Here is a 25,677-nt window from a genome sequence, read left to right on the forward strand (position 1 = left end):
CCCTGACTTTCTCTTTCATGATATTTATTAACATCCTTTTTTTTTTTTTTCCCCCTACTGAATTACAAGTTCCATGAGAGCATGGAGTCTTTGCTGTCTGTTTTATTCTGAGAGTTGCTTCAATACCTGGCAAATAGTAGATACTGAGTAATTTTTTTTTTTTTGAAAAATGAATGAGCTGCATACATATGAATTTTTGCATTTTACCTGTCCCACACTTGGGGAAAAATTACTCATTCTTCCTTTATAAAGATGTGATGAAACTTCCGGCATACATCTGTTACTAGCATGGAATTCATAGTAGAACATTACGTTAGACAAACCAGAATGGGCTATGTCGTCTATGTGTTCAGTAATTCACACTCAAATCAAGAAAGTATTCCTTTCACTATGTAGTTACATTAACTTTCAGTAATAGCTATCTTGACCTAAAATTCCTGGTGTGTTCTTTGATAGTAATAAATTGTACAGTTTGCTTCAGTTATAATTCAGAAAGACTTATCTGAGCAATCTGTAATTATCTCTTACTTTGGCGCAGTGTGGCTTTTAATTTCCAAATCTGAGCTTTGTTGTTCAGATGGTCTAAATGTCTGGAATAATTGGTCACTTGATTCCCAATTATGTTAGTGTAAATCTGAAATCAGCTTTAATAAGTAGTTTATTCAAGTTGCTGGCTAGATAATAAAGTGAAGAGTAGCATCATGACTGTTTGTGGAATTTGTTATATTTTTGGTTGGAGTTCATGAAGCCATGTATTTTTATGACCAAACTGCCCTAAGAATTATGGACAGTAATTCTGACTTGTAGCACTTTCCTCATTTATGTTAGAATATATGGTTATCAATTTCTCTATGTAGACAGTTTATCTGTTATTCTGACATTGTGATTGGATTAGGACACCTGAGCACTAACCTCAGTTTTTAGAATGTTTCTGCATTTTAGTGATAATTGTCTGAGCACATCATTGCTCTGATTGTTTTTAAATCTTGAGATAGACTTCAGGTTGTTAAGGTAAATCTTTTATAGCTTTGGCTGAATTTCTTACAAGAGCTCTTGGTCTTGACAGCTGAGATCTGTTAGCTGATCTCTCTTAATGGTACTTAGATTTGAATTTTGCAGGCTGGGAGGCAGAACTACTTGGAACTGGTCTTTTCAACGCATGATGGCTTTAAATGCAGACTTTAAAAAATGGGCCACCTTGTAAAAAGAAAGTCTTAGTCTCTAGAGTTCATTCCCTTTCTTAGTTTGAACCAGTCCAAGTTTATAACTCAGTGGAGTTAAAAAGTTGGACTTTTTATTATTTTTAAACTCTCCATAGGGCCTGGTAATTTGAGGTGGAGGAAACTAATATGAACTTCACATTTTCATTTCAGTCTAAATTCTGAGATTCTTTGATTCTCTGGAGCCAAAAACATTTCAAGGGTTTTCATGAGGAGGTTATGACTGGAGGGGAAGAGTGCTGCCTCTTGGTTCTGAGTGACAACCCCTGCCCTCTGCCCCTAGCTGAGAACTCAAAGAATTGTTACATAGCACTAAAATGAGCTGAGTCCAAAACTTCAGCCATATGGTCAATATAGGGCTTTTAAAGGAAGGGAAATAGTAAAAGAGTAATTTCAGAGGAACTCTCTTATGTTAAAGAACTGAGAAAATGAAGTCTTTCTGAAGCTAAGTGCAAATTATACCACCTTCTTTGGGAGCAAAAGCTGCTAAATGTAACAGAAGAAAATGACAGTGTAGGAAATCAAAGTTCAGGAACAGGCTTTCAAGTGTGGTTTTCTTATGCTTAATCCTTTACTCCCCTCTCAGGATCCATTCCCTCCTTTTCCTCCTCCTTCTCCAAAGTCTGTTTGAAAGAGATTTTGATGGGTAATGGCAAAGGAAGGCACCTTTAGACGTAGTATAAATTAGGGCATAAGATGCCCTTTGTACAGGAATTATCTTAGACATGCTTTTGAAAACATACTTTTTTTTTTAGCCTTATTTAAGAAAATAATCAAAGGTATGATTTTTAAATCTTTGAGTTTAGTCTGCTTTCAGTAAAAATAAGGAATAGGTACCAAAATAAGCAAACCTCTTTTTTTTCTTTCCTGGTTTCTGCTTATAAGATTTACAGGTATTTAAGATAAACCCATGAAAAACAGAAATACTGTCCTGGGATTGGCTAAATAGTCAGAGCAATTACTTCCAGGCTCCAAAATCCAACTGAGCTTGACTTTTGGAAATAAATTTGGCTAAGACTTCTTCCTTATTCTGTTGTATAAAGGTGTACATGAAATGATACTGACCTCTGCCAGAAACCCCAGGAATCCTATTCAGTGATGTACTTGTAATGGTCATGAAAGAATTAAATCAACACAGATGTGGATTAATGTGAAAAAGTAGGCAAAACACTAAATTCTCATTGTGTGGTTTCAGTGTTGCAGATCCTTCAAAATACTTTGGTATACCACAATAATTAAAGGGTTTAAGAACGTTAAGATACTTAGAAAATAAAAGCCCACAGTTGAATAACAAGAATGACCTGCTTTATTTTTTAAAGTTGAAATTAATGTAGATTGCCATGGTGAAAATAGGTTGAAATATTTAATAATAACTGTTTTGTGCAGCCCTAGAGATCAAAAACAGTAATGTAAATAAGCAGGTCTTTAAAGAATCATACTCACAAATATGTTTAATGTGAATGATTGCTAGAAGGGAAGTGCATTTTTTTCAATGCTATGCAAAGAAATTTTAATGGACTTGATGTTTGCAGTGAGAATCTACAAATTAGCGTTAATAACTCAAATTTTAAAATATTTGCTCATTGCTCTAGATTATGACTGTATTCAAGAAATACTGTTTTCAAACACTAATTAATCATTTTAAGTAAACTTTTAAAAACACATTTATGACATCAATAAGTATGACTGTTTATTACATTTTACCTATAAAAAGTTGAACTCTTTTATATACTCTTTATGGAAACAGTGCACAGTCATAAATTAAAAGATGCAACTGTTTTGGATATTTTACTGGTGGTCCTGTGTTTTCCTGCCAGCAGTGCAGCTGTTTCAGGTTTCTCAGGATAACATATAAAAAGCTGTATGTACACTGCAAGTTTATGCTTGAATTGCCAAGCCAGAGATGGTATGACTCAACTTTCCCAGAAGCAAGTTATACCAAAATGTGATGAATTAAAACAGCTAGTTGCACAGTGGTTTGTATTCAGTTATGAAAACCAGTTCTCATTTATGATAGTTGGCTTTGTAAGGTTGACACATTCTACTGTGGTACTTGAATTTTGCCATGAGTAAAGAGCCATTGGAGCGAAGACTGTGCTTTTGAGGGTCTGAGGAAAGAGAAAAGGGTGATACAACACTATCTGGGGTGTGGATAAAACTTAGCTGGAAACTTGTGTCAGGAATGGAACATTTTCATTTTCAAGATACCGGTAAAAATATTACTCACTTATTTGTGTGATAGTTACTGAATTCTCAATGAAGAGAAATTGATTTTATGCTGTTCTAGGTTAATTTTTAGACTTTCTGAGGTGATTTAACACTTACCTCATTTCTCATGCATCATAGTCTTAACAGTGGACATTTTATTTTATCCTGGGAGGTAATAAGCAGATACCTTTGTGGCCATGTATTAGGTTTGGTGAATCCCTATTTAAATCCTGTGACACCCAAGGTTTTATTAAGAGTTTGACAACAACTGTTTAATAACAGTAGTCTCCAAAGTGAGATGCATCCCACCAGGATATGTAAGATGGGATATAGGGAGAAAATATTAGAACTTTTATTTAAACATTTTAGTTTCATCCTTTAAATGTTTCAAATTATATATTATATATATTTTATAATATACTTACTATATTAATATATATGTATATACTATATAATAGTATATAATATATAAATACTTTATGTAATTTATGAACAAGTATACAAGTTTTGGAGCTGCATGCTCAAATATTTTTACTGCTATAAATATACTATCAAAAAAGTTTGGAGATTGTTGCTCAATAAATATTAATTTCCTTTCTCCTTTCACCCTTGGCAGAGAAGCAAAGAATTAACACCTTGATTTGTGGCAGTGTGAATAAATTATAGCCAATTGCAGGAGCTTATGCTGTGTCTTATACTTTGACCACTTTTTCTATTTGGCCTCTTGTATTGCCATATATTTTTTAATCACACAAGCTTATTAAACATGGATACAAATGAAAAACAGACTTGTTATTATGTTAGAAATAATAAGTTGCTCATGCATCAAGACTTTGACACACAGGAAGTCTGAATGAATGAATAGAAAAGTTTCCAAGTTATTAAAATGTTCTGGTACCTGATTTATTCATTTGCTATACCTGTAATTCTTAGGTAGATGAAGCTCCTTTGCTTCCTGAGGCCTGAAGAAACAATGTGGTTTCTTAAACTAGGCATTAAAGCAAAGCTGGGAATACTTGTTTTCTGACAGTGCTGGTAGTCATGCTAAGAAGTTGTCCCTCTTTGGCTAGGATTATCCCATTTTTTAGGGCTGTTTGTGTACCTTTATCAAGGTAGAAAGTTTTAATTGCTAAGTAACATGTGTGTAAATTGAAGAATAATAGTGTCTGTTACAGTCTTTTGAGATTGACTCAAAAGACTCTTCTGTATTTACTAATTGGGACATTCTTTTGAACCCAGGCTCAGTTTTAGAGATTGCTTGGATGTAATTTTCTAAGGTTTCCTTTCGTGTAAGGAGGGAGACAATATATTTTTGTAATACTGAAGTAATTTTGAAGTAACTATTATGTTCTCTCCCCTTTATCACTTGTTTACGTATTTTCTTCAGAACATATTTATGTAAAATTTTAGTAATGCAATAGTATTATGATGTGCATTTATTTATTAAGAGTATGCCAGGAAGGAGAGCGGCAGTTAGGTAGCCTAACAAGAGCCAGCAAAATAAATTAGTTCTGAAAATTGGGAATAGGGAACATTTTAAAAGCAAGTATTATTTTTGAAACCTCCTTCAGAGCTGTTTTTAGATCTTAATGTAATTCGCTTTATAATTTAGAGTTGGTATGTTTCCTTTTAAAAGGAAATAATGCATTTATAAAGTCTGAACATTTCAGCCTTAGAATTCTTCTTTAACATTTGAATCAGTTTTACTATTGCTTTTTAAAGTGTTACCAATTTATATGTGCTTTCTATATCAATGGTACACTTTTTGTTTTGTTTTAGGTATTTAAACCATGTCAGAGCTGCCTCTCCACAGGACCTTGCTGGAGGCTATACTTCTTCTCTGGCTTGTCACAGAGCACTACAGGATGCATTCAGTGGGCTTTTCTGGCAGCCCAGTTAACCTTTATTTCTCCTCTATAAGATTTGGACCCTGGAGCCGAACCGGGGAGCTAGCAAAAGTAAAGCAGACTTGTAAAATTATAGCCATGTGCAGCTGTACAGCAACAGTACTACCACTAGCAGCTGTGTTAAAGTATTTATAGAGAGCAAATTTCAGAACTAAGCTGAGTAATATAGTGGATACATATTTGTGAAAAAGATTTATTTTTTACTTATATTTTTCTGAGAGGGATTGAAGCTGTAAGCCTCATCTGATGGAAGCTATGAATAATTCACCTGTGTATGTTTGAGGTTGACAGACTTGTAAAATCTTTTAAAAAATAAAGCTAGACTTTATACCATTTTGTGGTTTTTCTCTTATTACAGTGTTTCACTTGAACACACATTAAAAATGCCATTTTGAATACGACATTTAGTGTTAATATCCAAGTCTGTTATTTCTTCTCATAAAATGTCCCATTTTTTCCCCAATGTCTTCTTAATACTAGTCCAGACAAGTGGATATATTTCCTTCTACCAACAGGTTGTGGCAAGTAAAACTTGACCTGTGATAATGTCACTCTCTCAACATTAAGGACTCAGTGCCTGTTTTGAGCAGTGGAAAGTGAGACGAACCTTGATCAATGTGTTATAGGTCCCAGCTGTGAGCCTCGCTTAGGCTAAACCAGAGCAGAGTACTAACCTGCTTGAATGACAAATTCAAAGAAGTAAGTTAATAAAATTTAATACTTAAAAGGCACCTTTCACCTCAATGTGAGCTCATTTTATGATGAAACCCTGGAGACTGGAATGAATATATTTTAAATGAAATTTCCCTATGAGTAAATTGCACACTCTGGTACAGTTTCTGTTGAAACTTCAAAGGCTTTTAGTATACCCAGCATGTTGCTTAAAGAGTGTGGCTGTGGATAGGATATATATTTGCAGCATCTCAACCTTGTAGGAGTCTGTTACCTAGGTAACTGGGCGTGGCACATCGTTTCTCAAGGAAATTAAAGGATTTTCTATTAAATCTCCATCACAACAGTTGTAAGAGTGGAAAGTTATGTGAAACAAGGTTTGTGGGTTATATTAGGGTGGAATATCCATATCTAACAGCTCCATCTTATTTGACTAAGTAGGTATTAATTTCAGGAGTACATCTTCATCTTTATAACACTTCTAACTATCTTTGATAATTGAGAAAACCAAGGCATTGAATAATTGAGTAGGCCAAGATCATATACACAAGTTAGTAAAAAGCCAAAATTAGAACACAAGTTTTTTATCCAAGTCTAATTCTATCTATAACTCTACTAGGCTGCATCCTATTTCTCATATCTATTAGTTTTCCCCAATAGAGGACTAGCAGTTTAAGTACAATACATAAATCTGTTCAGAGAACAGTGAGAACATTGGACTTGTGGTTAGGGATTTTCTGTACTCAGCTGCCAAAGTAAGGTATCCAGTCTTTAAAAAAGAAGCACTATTATTTATTCTCAGTACCTTGTATGATGTATTTAAATGGAAGGAACTAATTATTAACAAAACATTTTTTTGAGCCTACCTTATTATTGTCGAAATTGCCTGCACCTGATTTGGCAAATCAGTTAAATTCCACCACCTAGATACCTTTGTAATTATTTTGCCCTTACTATGGCCATACTTTGTTCAATAGGCTGAATTTAGAAGTTAACTGACCCTATTAGATCAAAGGGAATGGTGAAAGATAACCTAATGGCAACAATTCACTAAATAACAAATATTCTACATTGATGAAATTATCCCCAGTCCTCCCAGTGATTTCCTCTCTCAGAGACAAAAGGCTGTACCAGTCTTTTCATCTACATGAATTTAATAAGTCTTAATATTTTATAACACTAGCACAGAAACAACTACCGAGCATTAACCTATATGCCAAGCACTGTGCTTCATGCTTTATGAATTGTCTAATCCTTGTAACAGTGCTAATATTATTTCCCCATTTTAACAGGTGGAGATGCTAAGGCATAGAGAGGTTCAGCAACCTACCAAAGGTCAATACATCTTAAAAGGAGAAGAGTTTGGATTTGAACCCAAGTGGTTAAACTGCAGAGTCCATGTTCTAGAGATAACTGTCAAACTTACAAACAACAGCTGTGTAAAACCAAATCTGAGTAGTCAAACTTCTTAAGACTTCCAGGAAATTTTACAGATCAAGTGTCTAGTTCTTATATGGTATATAAGTGACATCAACTAAATAACGGTGTTGATATCCTTGAGAGAAGTCCTGAGGAATTCATTATGTAGAACATGATTTGACTACTAACTGCACTCCCTTTTAAGCAGATATTAATGGACTCAATACATTTACATGGTAATTAGGATGCATTATTATTTAGTATTCCTTAATTTCTTTCAATATATATTTAAGCTTCTCTTAGAAGTTACCTTTAGGCTGTCAGCAGGTGGTTTGGATAATCATTTCAAAATCTAATTAGGGTGGCAGAAAACTTGTCAAAAAGTTAACAAAATTAAAAAATTCTATCTAATGAGTGTTCTAGCTGTCATTTTCTAGTGGATTAACCAAGAGTTCACTTACTAGGTATCACATCAGAAAGTTTAGGGTGAGTCAAATTTACATAATGAAATAATCACATGTTCACTTATCCACTCTGAGGGAAAAAGGAGGAGAGGTTAAAGTGTGTTAATAGAAGCATTTAAGGAATTCTGTTTTCTTTACAATTATATACTGCATATTTTTTCTAATTAAGGGGTGACTAAATGGATCTTACCACTTTACATATGAATAAGAACATCATTTGCACCCACACTTAATATTTATAGCCTAGCACATGGATGTATTAATACAGTACTAGGAAAAAAGTTCTTATGCCTACTTGCAAATTAATTATCTTCACCTAGATCGGGAGAAGGCAAACTGTAGACCCCTGGCCAAATCCAGGGGCTTCCTTTTTTTGTATGCTCCATGAGTTAAGGTTGGTGTCTGTATATTTTTCAGGTTGGAAAAAGCCAAAGGAATAATATACTTTTTAACATGTGAAAAGCATATGAAATTAAAATTTCAGTGTTCATAAATAGTTTTGTTTTGTTTTTTTTTGGAATACAGTGTTTATGTATTGTCTATGGCTGCTTTTGGACTAACATGGCAGAGTTGAGAAACAGCAGAGACCTTATAGCTTAGAAAGCCTAAAATATTGAATGGCCCTTTACAGAAAGTTTGCTGACCCTTGACCTACATACACTTGGAGGGGAGGGAGAGGAAGAAAATTAGAAGTCCCAAACTAGCAATCCCTGGCTAAATTAGCCCTCAAGGTTTTGCACAGGATAGGTTGGGTTGAACTCCAAAACCATTTTAAGTGTCTTTTGATAAGGAATAAAGGCTCCAATTCATTATTTCCCTATACTTCTTACCATTTATTGCCTTCATCTATTTATATTACCGAGCTTCTGAAGGCATTTGAGTTTATAATTAATGACTTAGATTAGGGGTCCTCAAACTTTTTCTGTAGGACCAGATAGTAAATATTTTAGGCTCTGTGGGCCAAGAGACTAAACAGAGGCCATTATGTAGATACAAGAGATACAATAAACTGGCACAATTTTTTAAATTAACAGACTTCAAAATATAATTGAGTACATTTTTTGTAGGGCTTTTTGGGGAATTACAGTTCCTTTGATTGGGGTTCTAAGTGTTCCTATCATCAAAATGAATTTTAATTGATCACATACATGTTGATGGTTATATGTAATGACATTTTACACATTTCATCTTTAAAAAAGTCTTTTCAGACAGATACTGCCAAATTCTAGAACATGTGATTTTAACTGAACATATACATCACTTGGAAGGCATTTGTAAAACTCTATGAGATTCTTAATCCCTTGGTATTTGCCTTTTAGCATGTCATTACAATAACACATTAATCACTTCCAATTGAAGATCAGATGGAAGTTCAATTGTAGTTAAATGGGTTTTGAAATATGGAAATTTCCTTTGCATTTGCACCAAGGTTCCAAGAATGCTGAACTCAGAAAATATATCCACTGCTAATTTATGAGAGAATGAAAATCTTGTTTCTTGTTTTAATGTTTGATTGCATGAGAAATGTACAGTTGTAGTCATTTCAGACTACTGCAGTATGTTTCACGTAAAAGTTATGTTTGCCTTGTAACTGTAGGTTGATATCTTTGAGAAATATTATCAAGTCTTTAGCAAAAACTAATTTCCAAAGACACTCAGTATTTTAGAAGTGTTTAAGGTTGGTTCTTCTTCAGAAAAATTTCAGTCTTGGCCATGAACCCAAAAAATTGCAGTCATACCTTACAATTGCTAAGCAAATAAAACTTAGGTTAAGCTGAAGAAATTCAGCTTCAATTTCTGACAAAATTCAAGGACTCTGAGGATGGTTAAAGTCCATGAAAGCAAATGAAGTTTATCATTGACATTACTGGTTCACTAACACATGATAGATTCAAATATTTGCTGCAATGTACTTGCTGGTGAATAATATAGTGAATAACTATAGGTTTTAAACACCGTGCATTTTCATAAGCTTTGTAAATTTTTCCAACTAGAGCTTTTTCTACCTCACAATTTTCTTTTTAACCATCATCAGTTATAACACATCAGATTCTACTTCAGGTTTTACAGAATTAGTTTTCTCAGTTTCTTTGAAAGTATTCACCAGTAGTTGTTCCGTGCAGAGTATTCATAGAGGCTAATTCTTCAGTAACTTCAAAGTCAGAATTGACGCCTCAAATAAACAAGAACTGTGCAGTATTAGTAATGTCTATTAACTCATCAAGAGTAAAGAACTACTTGGACTCATTACCTTTTTGACTATTGATGGTGCTCACAATGTTCTCAACTCTGAGCAACTGTCCTTGCCAAAAGGCCAACAGTCCTAGACAAGTCTGCTTTCTCCAAACACATTTCTTAGACTGCTGCTTTCAAACACAATTAACTCACCGACAGTAAATGGTTTTCCTTGCTTGGCTTACAAAAGAGTCACTTGGAGACTTACTTTGGTTGTAGCCTCACTTACATTTTTTATTTTGTGAAGAAATTCTGCCAAGAATTTCCAGTTTAAATACCTAATTTTTCTGACAGTTGCTTGCCTGTGAGTTGGAAATACTGTGATGAGTACTTCTTTGAGAAATGTCAAAGTATATTGTACTTTAGCTCAGGTATGGATGCTTTGTCATCTAATTCAATGTCAAAAAAATTCACACTCTACTGTGCCGTAAAAGCACAACATGAATGGCTACTTTTCTTATTTTGGAATGAGGGATACATACTGGTGGTAATAGTAAAATAAAATGTTATAGCTTGGCAATACACATGGCACTCAAAATGTTGTTGAGTTATAACTGTGTCACTGTGATTTGTAGTGTGCTGAGCAGCAGTATGAAGTGATGAGAATCATATCCCATCTGTGTTGCAACTACTCAACTCTGCTGTTATACCATGAGGGCAGCCATAGCCAGTATGTAAACAAATGAGTATGGTGTGTTCTAATAAAACTTTATTTATGGACACTGAAATTCAAATTTCATATAATTTTCATGTCACAAAATATTATTCTTTTGATTCTTTTTCAACCATTTAAAAATGTAAGAACCATTCTCAGGTCACTTGCCATACAACAACAGGTGGTGGACCAGATTTGGCCTGCTGGACATAGTCTGCCTATCTCTGATCTAAATAATCTCATTTGTTAGTACTTTTATAGTAATAGTGTAGGAGTACTTATATAAAGCTTAGCTACACTCTTCAACTAAGGATAACTGTAAAATGATTAGTTCTTTCCTAGTTAGCACGCAATTATCCTACCTTCAAAAACTATTTTCCCAAGAGAAAGACAATATTTAAACATATTTATCTAATAAAATATTAGATATATTTGATGATAAAATTATAATTATATATATATATATATATATTATAATTATAACAGATAAAAATGTATTTAGTAGGCTTATTTAAATTTTAAATTTTAATTTTAATTTTAATTTGATAATCCCCAATTTATAAGACAGCTAGGGCAAAATATAAGGGTTCAATACTAAAGTAACTGAATGCTAAAATCATACAAATGATATTTCACTACATAAAGGTCTAGTGGGGAGCTGGAGAAAATATTTCCAATTAAGTGATTGAAGCAATTTGTGTTTTTTCTTCCTAAAAGTCTTTATCTGTCCTCTGGCGTTTAATAGGTGGATCTTCATGATTGTCTGTAATAAATCCAGAAAACCTATATTAGGTAAGATACTTAACATTTGAAAATACTTTTAAAAAGCAAATAATACAGGCATTTTAAAGATTTTTAATCTAACTTACACATGGAATAGTAACATTCCTGCAGATTTATTATTTTAATGAAGTAGACTTCTACTAGACTGAACAGTACATCATACTAAAATTTGTAAAATTGTGAGAAAGTAGTCACAATTGAATGGCAAGGGGTCTTGAACTGAAATATCTATCTAGAATTAGTTTAACCTATTTCCAAGTTTAAAAAATAATATAAAATATATATGTAGCCCCAGAAAGTTATATGAAAAGTATTACAGCTTACATTTAATTTCCCAGAGATTGCTCACCTCCATTTAGGGTCTGGTTCTTGTAAAGTATAGCAGCAGGAATCCGAAAAGTGATGCATAACATTTCCTTGTTAGGGGCCACATTTCTTACTAGGTGAACTGAACTGCATGCCTCCAAGGAGATGCCTAACACAGTTCCAGCTCGTTGCTGAACATCCTTAGCAGGATTAGCATCTTTGGAAAAGCTGTAACAGTGCACGATGGGAAAAAGCTCACTGCCGCATGGCTGTCCATCTAAGAGTGATTTGAAAGCACTGAGAAACTCAATAGCCTTTGCTGGCAAGTTCATGACAATGTGCACAGAGTGTTTTCTTTCTTTTGACAGTGGTCCCAGCTGCTGCATTAATTCTTCTCTGACTGGTCCTTGGAGGAAGTCTTTCCCATCCAAGTTAAAGACTTTCACCTTTTGGTCCACTTTATTTAATTTACAATTGTGTAGTAACCATTTATGGGATTCAGGATTGAGATCATTAGCAAATACAGTGCAGTTTTTCTTTGCTACTGGAATGGCAAAGGGCCCAACCCCAGCAAAAACATCAAATAGGACATCCCCAGGTTTGAGAAGTTCTGTGATACGGCTGTGTTCTGTGGAGAGACGAGGATTCCAATAGACTTTTGAAAAATCAAATTCATAAGTGTAGTTGTTTTCTCGAACCTGAAAAAGGTATTATGCTTTTGGTTAAACTGCTTAGTCTTAAGTTCTAGTCACTGATATTGGATGGATGCACTCACAGACATACACACATTTAAATTTAGTATTATTAAGAGCAAAAAAAAACAGTGCATTTAAAGGCATTTTAATTAGAATTCTGGTGTTTACGCTATACTTGAGGCCACTTAATATCTTGCATTAGACATTTTCATGAGAAAAGTTATCTCTTCAAAGCCAAATGGCTCTCCGTCTCATCCTAAAGGGCTATAAAGTGGTTCTCCAATCACACTAGGAATTTTTCAGATAGGCCAATTGACTGGCTTAATTATACTCTTTCCTGTCACCTGATAGAAAAAAACCTATACTTTGAAACAACACACTACACATATCTTCACGGTGGGTAGCTAAGTTGCAGACAGCACTTCCACACAGCAAACAAGCTTCCCTCCTTAGTTTTCAGTTTGTCAGGGGGAGTCATGATAGATATGTCATGTGTTATTGAATTTGGAGGTAGTTTTGCTATGTTTTCAGACAGTTACTTGGACTTTGCAGGTTTCATGTCTATAAATAGAGCCGGTGTATAGAACAAATTATTTCCCTATTTTCTCCTTTCCCAAATCTGAGTTTTCATGGGTAAACTAAATACATACAGTGAAGCTAAAGTCTTGAACAAAATTAAGACTTTGCAGCATTTCTTTGGGGACTATCATAAACATGATAGAAAATAGGAAACAAAACTAAAATTACAGTTGTAGAATGTGACCTCACCCATCATCTTAAGCCCCTTATTTTAACAGATGAAGAATCAAAGGCCAGAAAGTTCCTAAGTTCTATAAATCTGATAGATATCTTCTGTATTCTCTCTTCATGGACCTTAATTCCAAATTTGTACATATTTTTTTCTTCCTGACCACATCAGACGCTCTGGCCATATTATTAAGGTTCCAGTGTTGGAAATGTTTCTTTATGATTCTGCCAACTAAAAGTCTTTCTAGGTATATAACCTGGAACGCTTAAATATATCTTGGGATGCTTTTTCCGAAATCTCCTTTCTACTCCCCTTTTAAGCTCTTTAGTGTGAATCACAGTTCTAGCTTAAAAAATTAGATTCTAAGTATCCCTCTGGTTTTATCATGCTGTCTTTGATATCTCGCTCCCTTAGTTAAGCATTACTTTCAGCAGATTCACTTTTGGAATCTTTTTACCTCACAATATACACACATACTACTTAAATGTTGCATGAACTCCTAAAGTTAAACTTAAATGTGATTCTGTTTGGAGCAAAGAAATTATACTGAGTTTTTACATTTATTTGACTGTATAAATATTAGGTATAAAGTATGTCCTTAAGAACAAGCTTTAGTTGACTTAGGAAATCAATCACAAGGCATTTATAAAATTACAGAAGTTTCTCAGAACTTTTAGATGTTCTTTCTGAGAAGAATGATACTATCTGTTACTCTAAGGGTCAGTACCAAGAAAAGAACATGCACAATGTTCAATCAGGGTACACCTAAAGTTTAGTAGGTCTTCGTGTCGGCTGAGATAAGCACTGTTATTACCAAAGGATTCATACTCAAATCTTGCTTGCCATAACAGACCTCATACATTATACACAAGTAGTAGGCAGTGGAGGTTTGGTATACAGGGAAAGACCATGCATGGACTCGAGTCGGAAGCCTTGCTCCAAACACTCTGCTCAGTCATTCCTAGTTATTTCATCTGCATAAAGAGAATATGAATAACAACAACCATTATCTTGTGGGTCTCTTAGGATTTGTTATATTTAAAGCATTTAGCTCAGGACCTAAAAGTAAGTGTGTAGTAAATGGTATTTTAATATTCTGACACTATTAAATTCTGGAGAAATATTGGCCCAGAATCTTAAAATTATTTTGCCTAAGTTCTCTCCTGAGTTTTATAAAGTCCTGTTTAAAAGATATGACTAACATTTTAAGAGTGGCTTTTGTTATTAAAATTATGGAGAAAGTTTAACTTATTTCTTAGCTTGGGTACAAAATTTCACATAATGTTAACATGTAATTATCTAAGGGGCTTAAAAAAAGTTTATTATGTCCAACACTCCAGAGGATTTTGGGGGTGTAAGATGAGAAAGTGGTTTATACCAGGAATCTGTTCCTATATATTTTAAATTATTTTTTCTTTGAAATAGATTTGTTTTGTTTTTCTTATAAAAGAAATATGTGCTCAGTAGAAAAGTATAAAGATGATAATAAAGGTCACCAGTAACTATACCAAATAAAAATATGCTCACTGTTAATGTTCTGGTGTATATGCATATTTACATACTTAAAATTATCATAGTTAAAATGGAACTATGTTATATATACTGTTCTACAACTTATTTTTTGTCACTTAACTTGTCAGTGGACAATTTATTTTAAGTATGGAGCTAAATATAAATAATCTTTAATGATGGAGTATTCCATTGTATTGTTACACCAAAATGTAATCAATTCTCTACTGATGACATTTAGGTTGTTTCCATTTCTTCGTTTGTTTTATTTTTTATTATAAAAATGATGCAGGGACTTCCCTGGCGGTCCAGTGGTTAAGACTCCGTGCTTCCACTGCAGGGGGTGGGGGTTTGATCCCTGGTCGGGGAACTAAGATCCCACATGCCACGCGGCACAACCAAAAAAGGAAAAAAAAAAAAAATGATGCAGAACCTAGTACGTATATCATTACAGTTTTGTCCAATTATATCCTTGAGATAACTTCCTATAAATGGAATGCTAGGTCAAAGGATGTATCTATTCAAAATTGCAATATATTACCATATACTCTTACTGACTGTATCAAATTTGCACTCCCATCTATAGTATATGTAAATGCTCACATTCTCACATATTCACCAATACTGGGTATTATATATTCTTAATCTTTGTTATCTATTCTGATTTCAAACATTAATCTAGATATACACTATATTAGGAGACAATAAAATACTCCATACCTTGGTCATCATATTCTCCTCTCCAGATAGCACTTCCATTTGGAAATTTCGGTAGGTATTATCAATGTTATTAATTTTATTTACCGCTGAGGTGATTCCTGGATTTTTGTCAATCATAACTTGGCCTAAAAGCAGAGAATTCATAATAAATATTGCCTTTTGGTTGCAAAATAAAAGCTAAAACTGCAAATATGAAATTGATGTGAACTATATTTTCTTTTGGTTTATAGACAAAACCTGCATCTAGTGTGTGTAAAGAGGCATGCAATTCTAAAAATTCAACAGATTACTAAAGTTAATGTCTGACAGCCCCCAATGCAAACACACACAAAAAATGTGTGGGTACATTTATAAAAAAAATTTTTTTGAGGACTTTTGTTCCACCTAATATTTTTCCGTGTCTTTTACTTAGTCTTCTCAAATGTATCAATACAGCAGTTAGTAAACAGGTAGACCATAGGGAATTGGTTAAAAAATAGAAAGAAGAGATGTAAGGACTTTGGGAACAAATAGTCCCAGAAAACACCAGCCTGTCCTCATTGGCCTCAAACCAAATGTATGCTTCATTGTGTATTTGAAACAGATACTTCCACTTTGGAAACACATAGCAGCAAAATAATGTTTTCAAATAAAAGAAACATAGATTCTTTAGAGTTTTATCTAAATAAAATGTTCATTTACTTAAATTGTTCTTTATGTCAAATATTTGCCAGAGCAGAAAAAGCTACAAGGATAAAGTACACCGGCAATGGTATACTGATGCCCTATAATCAAAGTCTACATTTTTGTTGGCACTTAAAAAATTTATAAGAATCTATACACTGACTGGTTCAAGATGGCGGAGTAGAAGGACGTGCTCTCACTCCTTCTTGCGAGAACACTGGAATCACAACTAACTGCTGAACAATCATCGACAGAAAGACACTAGAACTCACCAAAAATGATACCTCACATCCAAAGACAAAGGAGAAGCCACAATGAGATGGTAGGAGGGGCGCAAACACAGTAAAATCAAATCCCATAACTTCTGGGTGGGTGACTCAGACTGGAGAACACTTATACCACAGAAGTCCACCCACTGGAGTGAAGGTTCTGAGCCCCACGGTAGGCTTCTGAACCTGGGGGTCTGGCAACGGGAGGAGGAATTCCTAGAGAATCAGACTTTGAAGGCTAGCGGGATTTCATTGCAGGACTTCGACAGGACTGGGGGAAAGAGAGACTCCACTCTTGGAGGGCACACACAAAGTAGTGTGTGCATCGGGACCCAGAGGAAGGAGCAGTGACCCCATAGGAGACTGAACCAGACCTACCTGCTAGTTTTGGTGAGTCTCCTGCAGAGGCAGGGTGGCTCTATCTCACCGTGAGGACAAGGACACTGGCAGCAGAAGTTCTCGGAAGTACTCCTTGGTGTGAGCCCTCCCAAAGTCCGCCATTAGCCCCACCAAAGAGCCCAGGTAGGCTCCAGTGTTGGGTCACTTCAGGCCAAACAACCAACAGGGAGGGAACCCAGCTCCACCCATCAGCAGTCAAGTGGATTAAAGTTTTACTGAGCTCTGCCCACCAGAGCAACAGTCAGCTCTACGCACCACCAGTCCCTCCCATCAGGAAACTTGCACAAGCCTCTCAGATAGCCTCATCCATCAGAGGGCAGACAGCAGAAGCACGAAGAACTACAATCCTGCAGCCTGTGAAACAAAAACCACATTCACAGAAAGATAGACAAGATGAAAAGGCAGAGGGCTATATACCAGATGAAGGAAAAAGATAAAACCCCAGAAAAACAACTAAATGAAGTGGAGATAGGCAACCTTCCAGAAAAAGAGTTCAGAATAATGATAGTGAAGATGATCCAGGACCTTGGAAAAAGAATGGAGGCAAAGATCGAGAAGATGCAAGACATGTTTAACAAAGACCTAGAAGAATTAAAGAACAAACAAACAGAGATGAACAATACAATAACTGAAATGAAAACTACACTAGAAGGAATCAATAGCAGAATAAATGAGGCAGAAGAATGGATAAGTGACCTGGAAGACAGAATGGTGGAATTCACTGCTGCAGAACAGAATAAAGAAAAAAGAATGAAAAGAAATGAAGACAGCCTAAGAGACCTCTGGGACAACATTAAACGCAACAACATTCGCATTATAGGGGTCCCAGGAGGAGGAGAGAGAGAGAAAGGACCAGAGAAAATATTTGAAGAGATTATAGTCGAAAACTTCCCTAACATGGGAAAGGAAATAGCCACCCAAGTCCAAGAAGTGCAGAGAGTCCCATACACGATAAACCCAAGGAGAAACACACCAAGACACACAGTAATCAAACTGGCAAAAATTAAAGACAAAGACAAATTATTGAAAGCAGCAAGGGAAAAACGACAAATAACATACAAGGGAATTCCCATAAGGTTAAGAGCTGATTTCTCAGCAGAAACTCTACAAGCCAGAAGGGAGTGGCATGATATATTTAAAGTGACGAAAGGGAAGAACCTACAACCAAGATTACTCTACCTGGCAAGGATCTCATTCAGATTCAATGGAGAAATCAAAAGCTTTACCGACAAGCAAAAGCTAAGAGAATTCAGCACCACCAAATCAGCTCTACAACAAATGCTAAAGGAACTTCTCTAAGTGGGAAACACAAGAGAAGAAAAGGACCTAAAAAAGCAAACCCAAAACAATTTAAGAAAATGGTCATAGGAACATACATATAGATAATTACCTTAAACGTGAGTGGATTAAATGCTCCAAACAAAAGACACAGGCTAGCTGAATGGATACAAAAACAAGACCCATATATATGCTATCTACAAGAGACCCACTTCAGACCTAGGGACACATACAGACTGAAAGTGAGGGGATGGAAAAAGATATTCCATGCAAATGGAAATCAAAAGAAAGCTGGAGTAGCAATACTCATATCAGATAAAATAGACTTTAAAATAAAGAATGTTATAAGAGACAAGGAAGGACACTACATAATGATCAAGGGATCAATCCAAGAAGAAGATATAACAATTATAAATATATATGCACCCAACATAGGAGCACCTCAATACATAAGGCAACTGCTAACAGCTATAAAAGAGAAAATCAACAGTAACACAATAATAGTGGGAGACTTTAACACCTCACTTACACCAATGGACAGATCTTCCAAACAGAAAATTAATAAGGAAACACAAGCTTTAAATGACACAATAGACCACATAGATTTAATTGATATTTATAAGACATTCCATCCCAAAACAGCATATTACACTTTCTTCTCAAGTGCGCACGGAACATTCTCCAGGATAGATCACATCTTGCGTCACAAATCAAGCCTCAGTAAATTTAAGAAAATTGAAGTCATATCAAGTATCTTTTCTGACCACAATGCTATGAGATTAGAAATGAATTAGGGAAAAAAACGTAAAAAACAGAAACACATGGAGGCTAAACAATATGTTACTAAATAACCATGAGATCACTGAAGAAATCAAAGAGGAAATAAAAAATTAACTAGAGACAAATGACAATGAAAACACGACGATCCAAAACATACGGGATGCAGCAAAAGCAGTTCTAAGAGGAAAGTTTATCGCTATACAAGCCTACCTCAAGAAACAAGAAAAATCTCAAGTAAACAATCTAACCTTACACCTAAAGGAAGTAGAGAAAGAAGAACAAATAAAACCCAAAGTTAGCAGAAGGAAAGAAATCATAAAGATCAGAGCAGAAATAAATGAAATAGAAACAAAGAAAACAAAAGCAAAGATCAATAAAACTAAAAGCTGGTTCTTTGAGAAGATAAACAAAATTGATAAACCATTAGCCAAACTCATCAAGAAACAGAGGGAGAGGACTCAAATCAATAAAATTAGAAATGAAAAAGGAGAAGTTACAACAGACACTGCAGAAATACAAAGCATCCTAAGAGACTACTACAAGCAACTCTATGCCAATAAAATGGACAACCTGGAAGAAATGGACAAATTCTTAGAAAGGTATAACCTTCCAAGACTGAACCAGGAAGAAGTAGAAAGTATTAACAGACCAATCACAAGTAATGAAATTGAAACTGTGATGAAAAATCTTCCAACAAACAGAAGTCCAGGACCAGATGGCTTCACAGGTGAGTTCTATCGAACATTTAGAGAAGAGCTAACACCCATCCTTCCCAAACTCTTCCAAAAATTGCAGAGGAAGGAACACTCCCAAACTCATTCTATGAGGCCACCATCACCCTGATACCAAAACCAGACAAAGATACTACAAAAAAAGAAAATTACAGACCAATATCACTGATGAATATAGATGCAAAAATCCTCAACAAAATACTAGCAAACAGAATCCAACAACACATTAAAAGGATCATACACCATGATCAAGTGGGATTTATCCCAGGGCTGCAAAGATTCTTCAATATACGTAAATCAATCAATGTGATATACCATATTAACAAATTGAAGAAGAAAAACCATATGATCATCTCAATAGATGCAGAAAAAGCTTTTGACAAAATTCAACACCCATTTATGATAAAAACTCTTCAGAAAGTGGGCATAGAGGGAACCTACCTCAACATAATAAAGGCCATATACGACAAACCCACAGCAAACATCATTCTCAACGGTGAAAAACTGAAAGCATTTCCTCTAAGATCAGGAACAACACAAGGATGTCCACTCTCACCACTATTATTCAACATTTTTGGAAGTCCTAGCCACGGCAATCAGAGAAGAAAAAGAAATAAAAGGAATACAAATTGGAAAAGAAGAAGTAAAACTGTCACTGTTTGCAGATGTCATGATACTATACATAGAGAACCCTAAAGATGCCACCAGAAAACTAGTAGAGCTAATCAATGAATTTGGTAAAGTTGCAGGATACAAAATTAATGCACAGAAATCTCTTGCATTCCTATATACTAATGATAAAAAAATCTGAAAGAGAAATTATGGAAACACTCCCATTTACCATTGCAACAAAAAGAATAAAATACCTAGGAATAAACCTACCTAGGGAGACAAAAGACCTTTATGCAGAAAACTATAAGACACTGATGAAAGAAATTAAAGATGATACCAACAGATGGAGAGATATACCATGTTCTTGGATTGGAAGAATCAATACTGTGAAAATGACTGTACTACGCAAAGCAATCTACAGATTCAATGCAATCCCTATCAAATTACCCATGGCCTTTTTTACAGAACTAGACAAAAAATCTTAACATTTGTATGGAGATACAAAAGACCCCAAATAGCCAAAGCAGTCTTTAGGGAAAAAAGAGGAGCTGGAGGAATCAGACTCCCTGACTTCAGACTATACTCCAAAGCTACAGTAATCAAGACAATATAGTACCAGCACAAAAACAGAAATATAGATCAATGGAACAAGATAGAAAGCCCAGAGATAAACCCACGCACCTATGGTCAACTAATCTATGACAAAGGAGGCAAGGATATACAATGGAGAAAAGACAGTCTCTTCAATAAGTGGTGCTGGGAAAACTGGACAGCTACATGTAAAAGATTGAAATTAGAACACTCCCTAACATCATACACAAAAATAAACTCAAAATGGATTTGAGACCTAAATGTAAGACCGGACACTATAAGACTCTTAGAGGAAAACATAGGAAGAACATTCTTTGACATAAATCACAGCAAGATTTTTTTTGATCCACGGCCTAGAGTAATGGAAATAAAAACAAAAATAAACAAATGGGACCTAATGAAACTTAAAAGCTTTTGCACAGCAAAGGAAACCATAAACAAGATGAAAAGACAACCCTCAGAATGGGAGAAAATATTTGCAAACGAATCAACAGAGAAAGGATTAATCTCCAAAATATATAAACAGCTCATGCAGCTCAATATTAAAAAAAGAAACGAACCAATCCAAAAATGGGCAGAAGACCTAAATAGACATTTCTCCAAAGAAGACATACAGATGGCCAAGAAGCACATGAAAAGCTGCTCAACATCACTAATTATTAGAGATCTGCACATCAAAACTACAATGAGGTATCACCTCACACCAGTTAGAATGGGCATCATCAGAAAATTTACAAACAACAAATGCTGGAGAGGGTGTGGAGAAAAGGGAACCCTCTTGCACTGTTGGTGGGAATGTAAATTGATACAGCCACTATGGAGAACAGTATGGAGGTTCCTTATAAAACTAAAAATAGAATTACCATATGACACAGCAATCCCACTACTGGGCATATACCCAGAGAAAACCATAATTCAAAAAGACACATGCACCCCAATGTTCATTGCAGCACTATTTACAATAGCCAGGTCATGGAAGCAACCTATATGCCCATCGACAGACAAATGAATAAAGAAGATGTGGTACATATATACAATGGAATATTACTCAGCCATAAAAAGGAACGAAATTGGGTCATTTGTAGTGACGTGGATGGACCTAGAGACTGTCATACAGAGTGAAGTAAGTCAGAAAGAGAGAAACAAATATCGTATATTAATGCATATATGTGGAACCTAGAAAAATGGTGCAGATGAACCGGTTTGCAGGGCAGAAAGTGAGACACAGATGTAGAGAACAAACATATGGACACCAAGGGGGGAAAGCGGCGGGGGGTGGTGGTGGTGGTGTGATGAATTGGGAGATTGGGATTGACGTGTATACACTGATGTGTATAAAATGGATGACTAATAGAACCTGCTGTATAAAAAAATAAATAAAATTAAAAAGAAAAAAAGAATCTATGCACTATCTCATTGTGTAAGGAAAGATAACTTGATCTGTAAGTTAGTATAAAGTACTCCATAATACAAATATGCTTAAATACAACCAGAATTTGTCCAGTTTCTCTCTGATAATTAAGTACCTGATTTTGAATATGATAATGTCAATAAACTCTTGTCAATCATTGTTCTTATCTTGTTCTGCTTCAGGTATCAGAACTCAATTTTTAAGGTACAGAAGTTAGTTTGAAATGAGGAATGAAAAAAAAACACATATTCTGAAGGTCTATAGTAATAGCTTTAGAATTACCACTGTATGGAAATATTTCATTTGTAATCTATGAGTGCCCCTTTATGAAAGAGAGTTTATAAAATAAGAGTGCTAAAAGGAATGTTGAGTTAGGATAGTCAATGACTCATAGGAAAGCCTATACTTGACATTTGCACCTGGTCATAATTATAAGGATCTCCTTAAGTATTTATTATGTTATCACTATGCATTATCAGCTCCTTTCATCAATAAAAACAAAGGAAATGCATAATAGCATAGCTCTGAAATCCTAACCATGCAAAACACTGAGCACTACATTTTAAAGCTGAAAACAATTCTCAGAAGTTCTGACAATTACTCTACATTAAAAAAAAATTAATCTGGAGAATGCATGGACATTAAATATTTATATTGAGGACAAGTGCAATTTTGATTAGTCTTCTACTTCTTTCTTATCCCAAAGCATAAAAGACCCATGCTTCAACTTTGGGCTACAGAGGTAAGACATACACAGCACGGTTTCTAAAAGGCTAGGAGCACTAAAAAAGTATGGTGCCTGACATACAGAAGAGGCTCAGTTAACTGAATCAATGAAAGCATGACTAAACAGTGTCTTGCCCTTCTGACTATGAAACACTCATGAAGCCTAGCATTCAACATAGTCCTGAAGGACTAATAAGTCCTGTATATCAAAATAATAAACTGAAAAAAAATAATAATAATAAACTGCCAAAGAGTTCTATAAAAGCAAGTGATTCAAGTTTATGCTTATGTATTGTGTACACAAAAGCTTGAATTGATATTTAGAGACTGCTATGACTCTGGGAAGAGTATTCCAAAATGGCCCTCAAAAGAAAGAATATGTAGCTTAAGATCCAGCTTAAAATTATAATGATAAAATGTCCTGCTTCTGTAATTCGGCATTAAAAAAATTTTTTTTAACAAAAATTAGAACTTGCTAATTGCTTTCTGATATGTGAATATTACTAAGACACACCTACCAATTAAATGCTTGTAAGGTAGTTGATGATCTCGAAGGTTCAGGTGGGCAATATGTCCAACTCTGCTAAACCCTGAAGTCACATCCTGACCTTCAGGAAGCACAGCTTTCAAGATTTCTTCTGACTTAAAGTTTTCATAAGTTAGTTCCAAGTTATATTTAGATATCTGTGGATTGACATTCAGCTGCTTTAAAATACTGAGTTCTCCTTTCTCAAAGGAATCATCAGTAAACATTTTATAAGGATCCAACATAATTAGTCTACTTTCTTCATCTTCTGGATCTTCAATCACACGTTTTATGCCTGGGCGCTGCAGTGCTGCCCTTTTAAGGGATCGCATCAATTTATTGACTATTTCTTTCCTCACTTTAAGCACCGGGATGGTGATTGTCTTTTTAAAAGCTGTTCTATCAAGTTCTGTCATTCCTCGAACATCAGAGGGTGGTGAAAACAATTCAGAGTCTCTCTGATTTGTTTCTATTTCAGGCATGGTTGAGAATCTTTTTCTTTGATCCAACAAGAAAATACCAGGTGTTCTGCTAAGCTTCTGTATCAGTGATGCCCAAGCTAGTGGAATCAATGATTCTGATTCAGTTATTCTACAGCTTTCCACTTTGAGAAGTCTTCTTGAGAATCCAAATGGCCTCCATAAGATCCTAAAAAAAGTATTCATTAAAAGAAATACCATAAAGTTACAAACTAACTTAACATGTTCACAATACGTCTTGAGAATAAAAATTTAAATTCACTACTGTTTTAAATAGCTTGCTAAATACTGATAATTAAAACTTTTAGTGGAACGTGAGAACTATACTATCTTTTCTAGGATAGGATGACCGGAAATTTTGAACCTTCAATCCACCTGCTGCCAGGACTAGGGCTTAGTGATCCATCACCCTCCCTATAGTCAATAAACCTCCCCACCCACAATTTTCTACAGAACATGTTTGGGATTAGAAGGCTGAAGTTTAAGTTAAAGGATCATCTCTAAACGAAATGGTCACTATATTTATGATTTTACCAATGTCAATTTTTAAAAGGATATTCTTATGGATGCTTAATGGGTCAGATGTTGTACTAAATGCTTTATGCACATTGTCAATTTTGGGAGGTGTGTGGTATCACATTCTCATCTTGTATACGAGTAAACTAAAGCTCAGAAGTAGGTTAATTGACCCGAAGTCTCGTTGCTGGTAAGTGGCTGAGCGAGGATTAAAATCCAGCGCCTGCGCTCTTAATCTATTTCTATGTCGTCTTTGATGTTTTACTGCCACAAGTCCTGCCTATAACTAGAAGTTTCAGTATTTTGAGGACGAGAACTTTGCTAAGTGTTATATGCACATCCCAGTAGCAGTATCAGTTATTAATTTTGCCTTCAGTTCCCTGCCCGGGAACCCTGTAAAGCAACTGTCAAAGTTCACAGTCAGGGTTCAAACTGGGTCTAGAAGTTAACCAGATGTGTGATCTTGGGTAAATTACTTATTGTGAGTCTCGGCTTTCCGCATGTAAAATGTGGCTAAAGGCTCTATCGGAAAGCTTTTGAAAAGATGAAACACTCCTCACTCCCCCGTACTCAAACCTAGGCTCCACACCGGATGGTGGGTGACCTCGTGACGTTTCCGCGCCCAGAGAGCGCGAGGCGAGCAGCCCCGAGCGGACCGGTATCGCCACCGGACCCTCAGCCTCTTCGAACTGTCAAGGGCACCGCGGCCGCCACCTCACCAACGTCACCATCCCATTTCTCTGCGTCATCCAGCAGCTGGCTCCAAGACCAGACCCTCACCTCATGCTCTGGTGCAGCTCGGAAATGGGTCGCCGGCGGGTGGGCGGACCCTCGATGACACCATCAATGTTCGCCGCCGAGGGGCTAGCGTCATCAGATCACGTCGATTCCTCCTTTCTTCCCGGCCCTGGTGAGGTACGGAAACCCGGAAGGGCCGAGACCATAGCTCCGCCTCTGGCGCGACTACCCGACGGGAGGGCTGGGGTAGTAGCTTGTAGATGGACTGGGTAGTCGGCCAGTGAGCAGCATGGAGGCGCCCTGGGGGATCGTGGACGCTGAGCCCGGCTGGTTTGTCTCTGCCAGGCAGCCCGAAGAGGCGGAGGCGGAAGAGTTGAGCCCGTTGCTTAGCAACGTAAGTTCGCTCCACACGCTTCC

At 35.7% G+C, this 25,677-nt stretch overlaps 3 protein-coding genes across 7 annotated transcripts in view; 2 read left to right on the forward strand and 1 right to left on the reverse strand.

The window, feature by feature from the left end:
• The window catches only part of MNAT1 (MNAT1 component of CDK activating kinase), a 219,282-nt gene extending 213,614 nt beyond the window's left edge, over positions 1–5,668 (forward strand). Inside the window, exon 8 of the mRNA XM_007192953.2 lies at positions 5,208–5,668. Within this exon, the coding sequence (XP_007193015.2) occupies positions 5,208–5,328 (121 nt within the window). The 3' untranslated portion in view covers positions 5,329–5,668. The remainder of the gene's footprint in view (positions 1–5,207) is intronic.
• A 5,151-nt stretch (positions 5,669–10,819) lies between these two features.
• TRMT5 (tRNA methyltransferase 5) lies at positions 10,820–25,435 on the reverse strand. 2 transcript variants are annotated; one of them, XM_007192954.2, is made up of 5 exons: positions 25,303–25,435; positions 23,520–24,175; positions 15,542–15,666; positions 11,913–12,567; positions 10,820–11,543 (listed from the first exon to the last, which is right to left on the reverse strand). In XM_007192954.2, exons 1-5 carry the CDS (start codon positions 25,305–25,307, stop codon positions 11,491–11,493), a joined length of 1,494 nt encoding a protein of 497 aa, XP_007193016.1. In that variant the 5' UTR covers positions 25,308–25,435; the 3' UTR covers positions 10,820–11,490. The 2 variants fall into 2 exon arrangements, with proteins under 2 accessions (XP_007193016.1, XP_057399950.1); XM_057543967.1 differs by lacking the exon at positions 25,303–25,435 and adding an exon at positions 25,112–25,273.
• A 1-nt stretch (position 25,436) lies between these two features.
• SLC38A6 (solute carrier family 38 member 6) overlaps positions 25,437–25,677 on the forward strand; it is a 69,655-nt gene continuing 69,414 nt past the window's right edge. For all 4 annotated transcript variants that reach the window (XM_057543968.1, XM_007192955.2, XM_057543969.1 and 1 more), the window contains exon 1: positions 25,437–25,654. In XM_057543968.1, the coding sequence (XP_057399951.1) occupies positions 25,550–25,654 (105 nt within the window). In that variant the 5' untranslated portion in view covers positions 25,437–25,549. The remainder of the gene's footprint in view (positions 25,655–25,677) is intronic.

The sequence above is a fragment of the Balaenoptera acutorostrata genome, chromosome 3 (assembly GCF_949987535.1).
Source record: "Balaenoptera acutorostrata chromosome 3, mBalAcu1.1, whole genome shotgun sequence".
In the NCBI taxonomy this organism is placed as follows: domain Eukaryota; kingdom Metazoa; phylum Chordata; class Mammalia; order Artiodactyla; family Balaenopteridae; genus Balaenoptera; species Balaenoptera acutorostrata.

Coding starts and splice junctions, on each gene's coding strand:
- TRMT5 (XM_007192954.2), bottom strand. Junction 15,667..23,519: donor ACCTTACAAGCATTTAATTG/GTAGGTGTGTCT, acceptor CTCTGCTTTTAG/GCCAAGTTATGATTGACAAA. Junction 11,544..11,912: donor GAACCAGACCCTAAATGGAG/GTGAGCAATCTC, acceptor GATTTATTACAG/ACAATCATGAAGATCCACCT.